General features: G+C 25.6%; 1 protein-coding gene across 1 annotated transcript in view; it reads left to right on the top strand.

The window, feature by feature from the left end:
* Positions 1–10,693, top strand: part of LOC129965916 (N-alpha-acetyltransferase 35, NatC auxiliary subunit-like) — a 36,256-nt gene extending 25,563 nt beyond the window's left edge. Inside the window, exons 16-20 of the mRNA XM_056080199.1 lie at positions 2,045–2,130; positions 2,509–2,630; positions 4,391–4,654; positions 10,060–10,140; positions 10,568–10,693. Of these exons, the coding sequence (XP_055936174.1) occupies positions 2,045–2,130; positions 2,509–2,630; positions 4,391–4,654; positions 10,060–10,140; positions 10,568–10,627 (613 nt within the window). The 3' untranslated portion in view covers positions 10,628–10,693. The remainder of the gene's footprint in view (positions 1–2,044; positions 2,131–2,508; positions 2,631–4,390; positions 4,655–10,059; positions 10,141–10,567) is intronic.
* The last annotated feature ends 1,965 nt before the right edge of the window (positions 10,694–12,658 follow it).

Raw genomic sequence — 12,658 nt, 5'->3', positions numbered from 1 at the left:
AAATACAAGCTAACTATTTATAAATATTATGTAAAATGGAGAATTTGTTAGAAAACTGGATGATCATAAGTACTTATGATTGCCCTTTATTCATGTGTTTTTGCGACGGATGAAGAAGAAAGGTCTTTATGCTATTATTAATAAAGGTGTAATAAATTATGTTGGTGAAGAAAAACGAAATTACTTAAAGGTTCCCAAATGGCAGAAAATAACCATATTATTTTTAGTTTTAGGAAATCTGCATTTTTTTTTTAAAGGTGGGGTCATTTTAAATGGAAAATTGTTCTCTTTTAACTTTGTTACACTTTTTAGAATCATTATTATTGTTACCTTTTAATATTTGTTGATGTGTGTTTTCTTTCCCTTTATTCTTGTAAATACATTTAATAACTTTTTTTTTTCAGTTTTAGCTTTAATGTTCAGTTAGTATTTATTATCCATCTGTAATTTTTGATATGTAGTTATATTTTTTGTAAATCACATATTATTTACAGTTATGTAAGTAAAACTTCATATTAATGAAATGATTGTAAGGTAAACAAGAGGTTTCTATATGCAAAAAAGAAAAAGATTGTAAGATTTTATCAACAAAAAAATTACACCATGAAATTTTCTTAAAATTTCTTGCATTTCTGATTAATGTTAAAATATATTATATTCATAGAATTTTATAAAGATAATTAATTATATAAACTAGTACTCAATATAAATATTAAAAATAGCTAATAATAAAAATCACTTGCTAAATACAATTTTTATTGATTGAATTAATGATAAAAAAATTACAGATATACAATATGCATATAAAAAAATGTCATCCATAATTATTTATCTTATAATATCCTCTTAGTTTTAAAAATGAACTCTAATGTTTTAAATAATGAAACATTTTTCATTGATATTTTTTGTATTTAGTTTATGAAATCAATTTTTTTTAACTTTCTATTATTATCAAAATTTGAATGTTTGCTTTTCATCTTTTTATATTTTAATTGAAAGAGTTAAAAATTTCCACAACTATCTTGTTGAAAAACTACAGTTTTTATGTATTCTTTTACATACTTGTTATATATTTTATGGAAATGTAAAGACATATAGCTTAAAAATTGCATTTTGTTTTATCAGTTAGCATTATCTCAAAGTCAAGGTGATCACAAACTCGAATATTACTTGATGCATACAAATTTAGGCTTTACTCTAACATCGTTGATTTATTCTTTAAAGATAATACAAAATCCAGTACTGTTATACATTGATTCTGATTATAAATAAGTTTGCTGTTCATATTAATTGATGCCATTTTCTGTAGTTATAAAAGTATAAATGAAGTCATTTTTTTTTAATTCCACTCTATTACTGAAGGGAGAAATATTGTTTTTGATCAAGATTTACAAAAACTTAAGATTTTATCTTATGTAAAACATATGTTACATGTAAAATTACATATAATCATTAAATGGAACATGCAGTATTGTTTTCAATTTCACTACAAATAGAATTAAATTGACTAAAATATATTACTTTATGATTCTATCTACTTTGTTTTCTATAACGGCACCAACTGCTATGATATGTCTCTCCACATTTAAAATATGATATTCCATTTATATATATATATATATATATATATATATATATATATATATATATATATATATAAAGAACATATGATTTTAGTGCTTGTATAATTTTATAAAACTTATTTTCAAAATTCCAAAAATAAATTATTCTTTTTCAAGAAGAATTTATTTAAGTGCCTTTCTAATTTCAATATTCATTGATTTGTAGAGTATTATTTGTAATGCTTGGTTCATTTAAGTGGTCTTTATTTATGGGAGTTCTTGTCTTTATATTTCCTGTGCTTTTGTCTATTGGGCAATATTCTGGAGGAATTATTGCATAAGCTTTTTTATTTGGTGATATACTTAATTAATTATATCATAGCAGATACATCAATTGAATTATTAATTCAATGATTTTTTTATGCAAGAAAATATTTGAGCTTATATATATTCAACCTAAATTATTCTTTCTCTCTGCATAGGTATTTATATGAATTTTTGTATGGTTGGATGGTGTCTTCATTATCCAGAGCAAATAATTTTCTTACTGAACAAGAAAACAAAGCAGGTATCTTGATCTTATAATTATTGTATAAATAAATTAACATATAAAGGCAATACAAATAATTATTATTAATGAAATTTATCTATTCACTCAGTTTTATGTTGATTTTTTTTTATAATTTTAAGATATTTTTACAGAATTAATCACATAATTTGCATTCTATCAAACTGATAATGTTGTAAACATCCATCAAATTTTGTATTTAGATACATAAAAATAATACCTTTTTGTCATATAATGTCAATTTCTCACATTTAAACTGTTTTAAATTTATACTGCTGCACTTTTTTATAAACTCAGTGCTAAATTCTGTATAAAACAGTGTACACTATGTATAAATGTACTCTTATGTATTCTTTTACTTTTTTTTTTTTTTTTTAGATCAGATGTTTCAAAAAGGTAGAAATAACAAAAGAAGTAAGAAAAAGAAAAGGATACAACCACACAGGAGAGAAATTATCCTTAATCAAGCTTTACAGAATTTATGTGGTGGATATTACAAGGTAATTGTGCAACTATAAATTATATTGTCCACCAACTGAGGCACTGAAATTTCTTCTTTTGATTGTTCTTTTTCTTTCTTACAGGAAATAATTTATATTTTGTAAAGTTAATTCACAAATTTTCTATTTAATCAATTGCGTATGTTATCCATGATATTAGTAAGAAATTTTGAATGAAATCTATTTTTGTGTGTTATTTTCTTATTTGCTTGTATATTACTATTATAAGTCACTTTCATATTTGAAATAAATCTAATGAAATATAGTTGATGGCTAAATTTTATATTCTAAAGGTTAATAATTAATGAATATTTATTCAGATAGAGAAGTTTAAATTTGCTAACAATTATAGTTTAACACTAAAGGGGTGGAACAATCTGTGAGAACTTGAGATATCCCTGCTTTCCACATATAATTCTTTTTTGCACCCAAAAATAATGCTTTATTTGAATGGCTTATATTCATATCTTTTAAAGTTCTTTCTTTTCTCAAGTGATTTTTTAAGGAATCATTGGCAAAAAAAAAAGTTTAAAAAAGAAATTTTACAAATATTTTAAAATTAGTCTAAAATTGATTCTTATTCAAATGGGAAATTTGTCCCCCCCCCCCCTGCAAAAAAAAAAAAAAAAAAAAACAGAACAGTCCCTGGTAATAAAAATATAAAAATTTAGTTACAACATATGAATTTTCTTTCATAAATTGTATTAAACAATTTTTCCACCGAATTTAAAGATGTTGGAAATTTATTGTTAAACATAGATTTCCTGCATGTAAGTCTTCACATGGAAAAAGTTGAAAAGAGAAAGGAGCTCAAAAATAGTAGAGTATAAACATCTTACTTTCAAAATAGATGAAATGAAGCAGCAAAAGATGGAACAATATGAATTTTATTTCCTTCTAGTATTTAGGAAGTCAGCAACATAACAATGTGTTGAAAAAAAGCAACTACACTGTGTTAGGCTTGCACTTTTTTTGGAATTTTGCAAATTTATGAAGATTGTTCGTAAACGAAAAGATTCTGTTTTTCTTATAACATTCCATAGATAGAATGTACATTGATATTTCCTGATATCCTGTATTTTATTTTAACTCTAGACAAATTCAGTTTTTCCCCCAAAAAAATTATTTCAATAAAATCAATTTGTGGTGCACAATTATTTTCATGTAATAATTACTATCAATAGATTTAGATAAATTATGAGATATTTTTGTTTCATCTGAAATCACTAAGATTCAAAAGACTTCAAGCAAATCAGTTTGCATTAAAATTAGAAATCTTAAAAAGTTTATTGAGAACTGTTTCCTTTATTATGAAGCAAGTAATAGATGCACAGTTATTTTAAAGAAGGATAGGAAGCCCATTTATGCAATATATATAGTGAAATTAAAATAAATTTAAGATTAAAGTTTGAATAGCAACTGAGTGTCAGTCAAAATATATATTGATTTTATTTCCCCCATATTTAGAAGAATGGGGAGGGGGAATGCAAGTAAATCATTCCTGAAAATGGCAATATAATATTTTAAATTGTCATTTTAAAATTTTAGTCATAATAATAAATTTTCTAAATTAATATGTCTTGAATAGTAAAAAAAAGCTTTAATAATGAGGTCACCAATTATTTTTCTTGAAATGTTTATGGTCTTTTTCTTATCTAACTTAAAATGTATGCAATTTTTATTATTATTCATAAAATTCCGTTCCACTATACTATATTTATTTAAGCACAAATTTGAAACAATTTATGTTTATTTTAAAGGCAGTGGTAGGATTTCAGTTAGATGGAAAACTGAAACGACCACTGGCGGAATTTGATAAAGAGCAAGTCCGATATGAACACAGATTTGCGCCATTTAATGCTGTGCTTACCCCTCCACCAGTGCCCTATAACCAGTTTCAAGAAATGACTAATCTTCCAGAAATTCAAAAGCGTTTCACTGCTGAAGATTTATATTTAGAAGCATGCAAGTGTTTCCATCATGCACGAACAAATTTGGAAAACATCTCAGAACCAAATGAAGAAGTAAGCAATCATTTCTTAAATTATTTTCTACCCAATATTCATTGTTTTTAATTGCCTAGCATAATTGGAAATATTTCTTCATTTTCTTTTTATGCTTATGATTATTATGAAAACAGAAAACCTTAAGCTAGTTTCATGAATATTGTTCTAATCTCATATAAACTTTAGAAAGTGGAAAATGATCAGAATTTCCATTAAAATACATCTTTCGTTCTCTTCTTCATAGATAGGAAAAAATTATCATCATCTTGCAGCAATTTTTAAAATTTTTGGAGACATCATGTAACCATAATCAAAAATCTGGGGAATGAGCTCATAATACTGATGTCAAAAATAGAAAAAATGCTACCGAAAATTGTGGTTGCTTTTTATTTACTTGAGAAAGGATTTTGCTTGTAAGAGAACTGACTAGCATTTTTCTGTATTTTGTGAATTGTATATGCCATAATCGATTTTTATTTGTCACATAAATTTGCAAGAACTAGCCCCTAAGAATGTTGAAAGAAGTCAAAAGCTTACACAGCTCAGAAGTTAAAACATTTATGTATTTGAAATTAAGCAGCGAGAAAAAGGATACACTTTTAAACTGACAAAATTTAATTTATTATAATATTCTCTTTTCTCAAAACGTGTGCAATAGCAGTAGCTTTTGCTGTCCTAATTTTGTTGGTACTATAAAGCATTCTGTAAAGATTATCAGATAGAAAAAGTTATCTGGGGTTTATGAGCATGTCATCTGTTAGTCTTAATATTATTATATGTTTTTATAATTATTTTTGCCTGTCTACATTCAGTATCTTTTATAAGTAGTGGGCATTATTTTCCCAATTACAACGTTTTGAGCAACAACAACAACAAAAAAAGTAATTTAAAAGGGTTATTGTTTGAGCAATATTCCATTTACAAAGTAAGTAAACTTATCCCTTTTTATTAAATTTTATCATAAGAATTTACTTATTCAGTTCTAGCAAAATTGTTTAAGTAATTAGAAATATCTGTGAATTTCTAAAAATCATTCCAAGTTGTTGACATTTATAATAGAAATACTTTAACTACAAGCTTATATTCATAAAACTATAAAGAGAAGAAATTAAATTAATCTAATTACCAGTTTGAGTTTCTGAATTTTCTATCTGGTTCTTGTTTAACTGACTAAAAACATCTGATTTGCTGTGATTTTTATCCATCAATTTAATTTCTTTATATTTTATATAATTTCAGAATATGTTATACAAGATGAATAAAATATAATTAAACCAAAATAAAATAAATAATATACACTAAACTATCAAACGTTTTCAAAAATGCAAATAAAAATTAGGAAATTTAAAATTATCCTCAGTCAAAATCAATCCATAGACATATATAAAATGATATCAATATTAAATTTAATTTTGCATTTCAAACAGCAGTCGAAGCCTATAATCAGGGAACCAATAAATTCAAATAAAAAAAATTTTATTGGGTACCAAATCTTTTGATTTTTTCATTGTAATGAGTATTCATACATGTATATGATGAAATGGGAAATAACAGATAGAAAACTATCTGCTAAAACATATCTTTAGTTTTCTTCTTCATCATAAGATAAAAGTTTCTCATCTATATGATGAATTTTAAGAGATATTGAACAAATGTGAGCATACTCTGATTATCGACTGTCAAAAAGAAAAGAAGTTGTAGGAACACTTTCTAATTTTTATGCAGGACTTTTCTTGCAAAAGATATGATTCACATTTTTTGAAACTTGTGAATTTCATATGATATTTCAGATACATGTTAGATGGTTAAAATTACAGTAATTGGCTCCTATGGGGGGAAAAAATAAAAGTTTCATGCAGCGCAGAAATGAAATTGCATATATATTTGAGTTTAAGCAGTGATAAAAATAATTACATTTTTTTTAACACAAAAAAAATCTAGCTTTTAAAATATGTATTATTTATAATTTAATTTGTATATATTTTTTTCTTTTCATTTAAAATTTTTAAATATTTCTACATGCTTGAACCAATAAACCTTCAAACTAATTTGTTATGCGACTCTCAGAAATCTAAATATTTGAATAATAGGAAAACTGGGTTTCGTACACATTTTACACTTTCTTAATAATGAATATATACATTCTTCCCCAAAAGTTTGTAAGCTGTAGTTAAATAAATGTTTTAGTAAAACTGAAAGGCATGCAAACAGCAATTACAAATATATTTATTCAGACCAAATGTGACTATCATTCAATGAAATATTTAGAAAAAATAATAATTTGTATATCAATTATATAACAAAATGGAAATATTAGATGTCCCAAAAGGTTATAGAATATATAATATTTCAACAAACTTTGCTCAATCCAATGTTTTAATAAGTCTTTTCTTTTTCCAATATGACTTATATATGTGTTTTTCCTGTACCATAATTAAGGTTTATATTATCTTTGGTTCTAAATTGTACCATGCATTTTCAGTGGCTGTCTTCAAGGTATTCATAAAATGAAATTGCCCTCGACTGTCTTATACCTTCCAACATATAATTCTCCACACATTTTCAATTGTTTATGTTAGATCAAGACTTATTGATGGCGATTCAAGAATAGTAACATTTTTCATATTTAAATCATTTTTCTTAGCTTGGGAAGTATGGCGGGAACAGTATCATGTTGATATTCCCAAATTTGTCCCCCTTTGTTTTCTGCAGATGGCTCTTACTATGTAGGAGAATTCGATCAGCACTGAAATGAAAGCCACTCACAAAATTCCAGATCCATAGCTAACCACTTTGCCTGGGCTCTTTTTGTAAATCACATTAATATTTTAGATTACAACAAGGTGCATCAAGATACACTTCTCTTTTTTTATCACTGAAAAAGGCAGCTATCCATTTATTACCATATGACATATGATTATGAGAATGTCATAGTTCTTGCTGAAGGGAAGTTTAGATAGTGGTAATCTGTCATTTTTCCTTAAGGAACATATAACCAAATTCTGTTATTTATATATGAACTGTGTTTTTGGATGTTTGCAACCAGAACATATTTGTAATTTTACATGCTAACATTTTCTGACTTGAAACTATTCTTTGTATCCATCTATTACTGTGAATATCTATTACTCATATTCTTCCCAAATGAAATTTTGATTCATATTTCATCTTATGAGTTATCATACTTTAGAATGAATTAAGTGTTTTGATGTATCCTTAACTGGGCAATTTCTAATTTAGAATTTTGCCCACTTCTTCATTAGAGAGTTACGATGCTTTAAGCATCTTGAAATGCAGATTATTTGACTACTTTCCTTTTTCTTACAACATATTTATTAGGCTCTGAATAAAAATTATGATGTTACATTTGCATTAAATTGCATTTGTTTATGAACTTTTGTCATAGTTATATTTTTTCTGTTAATTTTATGATTTAAAAAATTGATTGTAGATATACTGAGTAGAATTACTGTTTCTTCAATATAATATAATATAATAGGTAATTCAATATAATATAATATGCATAACATTACAATAAGTTGCCTTGGAATATACCATACACAATAGAAAATACTAATAATTCTATAAACTTTTGGGGTAGTGTGTATATAAACATATATACACATACAGAAGAGTGATACAGTTTAAATATCCATATATCACAATCAATTCTATTCTTTCAGCCTATACTTTCTTTCTGATAGTTATCCATTTAATGGGACATGGAAACAGTGCCATGGTTTTCAATTTTGCCCATTATAGTCTTTAAACATATCTCTTGTATATCTACTAATTCTTTTTATTAGTAATTTGAAAGATTCGTCTTTTATGTCTTAGATACGTATATATGTCTTAGAATATGTATATTCTTTGAAGTAGGTGTAGAATTTTCTAATATGTTCTATTCTTCATGATTTAATGAAATAGTTCAATATTTAACTATCATCAAGACTTCTTTTTAATAATCATGATGAGAACAGCATAAAGAACTAAACAAGAAGGCAAAAGGCAAGAAAAAAAGGACTCTTAGAGAGTGTTTTGAACTTTATAGTTTTAGAAATAAATTAGTTGATGCCACATTTTGACTAATGTGGGAAATAATAGCCTGTGCAATACAGGAGTCAAGCACAGTCAGTTTTCAAGTGTTTAGAAAATAGATTGATAGAAAAATTGTTGTTGGTTAGAAAATGGAACATATATTAATTTAAAATTATTGTGTATATATATATTGCTTGTTTTTGTTTAGTATTACTAACATATGCCAAAAATAATGGGAAAATATTAGCTTCATGGCAGTTCCTTGACAGCCTTATTAATTTTACATATAGAAAGTCTTGTGATGCAATCAGTAAAATGACAGGAATTGTCTGTCTAGAACTTTCTAACATGCTCCCCAATAAAGATGCCCCCCCCCCTCGTCCCATATAAAAATTCTTGACTTTTGGCAAAGCCAAGTAGGCATTAAGTGCTGAAAATTTTGTTTTTAAAGTGCCACACATGTGTGTTTTGTGCTTCTTAATGTAATGAAGAAAGTTGGGTATATTTTTAGATACCTTTTTTTACAGATTAAAGCCAAAATTTGACATTATAATTTTAGAACAAGATCAAATATCAAATTTCATTAGTCTAAGTTGTGTTTTTGAGCTTTTGCTTTTACTTGCATGCAAACATAAAATTGATCAACCCCTTCGCAAATTTGGTTCAAAATTTGACACCAAATTTAGCTAGCTTTTTGTTTTTTATAGTTTTTGTATTTACTTACACTTGAATAAGCTAACAAACTTCTTGCAAATTTATTTCTTTCAAAATGTGATAGGAATATTAAAATTTTATTTAAAGATCACATATGACATTTCATTTATGTAGCACCTGCATTTTTCATTTATTGTATTTACAGGCAATTTCAAATACATAATTCCAAAAATTTGTTTTTGGAACATGTGGATTTGTCAAAATGTCAAGGTGGATTTCAATTCTTTTTCCTTCTATATTTTGCACATGAATATAAAAGACTTAGAAGCATTTTAAAATATTTTATTGCATTTTTTGGATTCCTAAATAAACTTTTTTTTATGGGACAGTTTATTTTAATTTGGATCTTGTACTAGAAATCATACCAGCCTTAAATGAATACTTAATCAATTTATTTGTGTACCCATTATCACTTTCCTTTATAGTTCTTGCTTTATATCTCAGTATCAATAGAATTAATTATATAGATGGCTGTTAAAATGAGGAATTACATAAATTAAAATGTCTATTAACGTCCAAAAACCAATATTTAAATTTAAATATAAATTGAAACTTATAGAGAATCTTTACAGGTAATAAAAATTCTTCAGAGTCAATAAATTGGAATTTTGTGTTTGTTTTTATATAACAAAGTATCAAATAAGATTTTTTTTTTTTTTTTTGTATTTTAGATGATGAATTTGTTGAAAGTTGCAAAAACAAATTTTATTGTTATGAAGTTGCTGCATAGTGGCCACAAGAAAGGCTCTAAAGTAAGTATTTCTGTGTTATGTAAAATCATTTATTTTGTATTAAATATAATATAAAAGAATAAAAAATACTTTTTCTGTTAATTTGAAAAAAAGTTAAACATCTTTGAAAAAAGTCTCATTATAAGAATTACATATAATTAATAGTTGCACATGACTTGAAAACATTTATATTATTATGTTATCTTAAATTATGCTATGTAAAACTTAGAGCATAGAATATTTTGGAAACATAAACATTTAAGAGAATTTTCTTCATTAGTAATGAACAGGTTATATTTTACAAAAAATAAATCTTAATTTTTATTTTGATTTTTAAAAAAAATTAAAAGGTCTTTAAATCATAAAAGATAATGCTCAATGATGAATAAATGTTAGAATTAAAAATCTTATTCATCTTTTTTTTTTTTTTTTTTTTTTTTTTTTTCAGACTCCTCCAGAATTTGACTTCTCAGTGCATAAGAATTTTCCAACTATTAAAGTCATGTAAAATGTTTGTACATAAAAATACTTCATATTTGTTAAAAAAATAAATTATATCATTTGGTCTTATGAACTTTATGCTTCCTGTATTGTAAATGTCATTTTAGTTTGATAGTTCCTTTTTAATCCTAATTTTGATTGCAGAAGAGCATGTTTATCATGAAAAAAAATTCAAAATGTGTGGAAGATAATTCTAACAAGTTTACTGTTATCAAACATTAGTATTAATAATGTTGTCTCATGTTTCCTTTTGTTAAAATTCTTGTACATTCATGCATTTTCTCATTGAAATTTGAATTAGTGGAATATCTTTGTTCTTATTTTTAAAGCTATGCCAAAAATTTCTGATTGAAATTCTTAGACAATTTTTTATTGTGATGAAGAATTTAACTTTTCTAAACCTTTGAAAAGTATAAATTTGAAAAGGGTTTTGTATTTAAAACAGATTTAATTTGCTGATACATAGGATAGTGTAGAAAAAAAGACATTAGATTTTTATAAGCTTGAATGAGAAATTAAACTTCTGTAATTCAGGCAAGTGACAAGTCGCAGATATGAAATGTACCCAAAGTATTAATAAATCAGAAACTGAGACTACAAAAATGTTGATTAAGTTGTGGTCAAAGATAATTTTGACTAAGTGATATGTAACTAAATGTCTTTAAATTACTTTAATAAAAAGTTTTAATGTATTCAAGATCATTATTTCTACTTGATAAATAGTCATTAATTTTCAAAATAATTCTTTATTTGTAGTTTTTAATTAATGCAAAATGTTTTTATCTGCAGAAAATGATAAATCTTCATACAAAGCTTCTGATATCATATATTTTAATATACTGTGAAACCTCTGCAGCTCTGATGTAAATATTATAGATGCTTTATTTTATCTAAGATTTCTACAGCATTTTAATGAATCCTAAAACAAATAAATGTATAAAGAATTGGGATGTGATATACTGAAGCAAGATGTCATTTACCCAAGTCCCTAGTAACTATAAAATTAATATTTTGTTTACACTTTATGCATAGAAATCTTAGAAAATTAACATAATGGTATTCACTATATCAAAGGATAAAATTAAAATACCATTGCAAAGTAACAGCAAGTTTCTCTGCAGGGAGTAAAAAAAAAAAAAATCCCAAGGCTGAGTCATCTCTAGTTTCATAAAGCTAGTCTAAATCTATTATGCCACACTCTCATAATAAATGTATTTTAGGAGCAATGTTGTTATTTACTTTCAAAGCCAAACCTACTACACACAATTAAGGTATCTGTCAGTGTTCTCATGATTATCTCTATCATATATCCACAACTGGCCATTTATCAGTTACCTTACAGGTATAATAGTTGCTCTCCCTTTTGAGATTCAAAAAACTTGTAACTGCATAGATATTACACCTTGCTGTCAATCATTTTCTCATGTTAGGTAAGTGGTTCATCTCCAAAGGAGTGATTCTTTTGCAGCTTGAAGTCTCATACAACTGCTAATAGTATGTTTTTATAGGTGTAATTGGGAATGAATTTTGCAGATATTGTCATTTTCTTAATTTTAAAATGATTATATGGGACAAATGAGATTTATTGTATGTATAAAATCATATTCAACTGGGAGCATTAAGCAATGCTGTTTTTTCAAAAATAGTTTATTAAGAAATCAGCCAAAATTATAAGAATATATCTAGTTATTCCAGAAATCATGGATTAATTAGTGACAAGTGATTTAGTTTCTCATCACAGTTACTAATTGGCTTGGAAAGCATATTTTTGATAAGATGAGAAATTACATTTGTTGTCTCTGAATGCATTTATTGCAGTTCAACATATCTATGTTCAGAAATGGGAACACTAATCTGTTCCTCAGGAGAAAAATCTAAAAACAAAATGCGAACATCCTAGAATCTGTCGTATCCTACAGATCCAAGAAATGTATAATTTAACTTATACTGCATATAATCAATGAGCATTTAAATTTATGAAAGCTTTGTTTTCATTTTCTCTGAATACTGTTGTGACTAAAGTCAATAAATTTCATAA

The sequence above is a fragment of the Argiope bruennichi genome, chromosome 4 (genome assembly GCF_947563725.1).
Source record: "Argiope bruennichi chromosome 4, qqArgBrue1.1, whole genome shotgun sequence".
Taxonomy (NCBI): Eukaryota; Metazoa; Arthropoda; class Arachnida; order Araneae; family Araneidae; genus Argiope; species Argiope bruennichi.
Note: the sequence above shows the minus strand (reverse complement) of the source record. Positions and strands in the feature narration are given on the sequence as shown.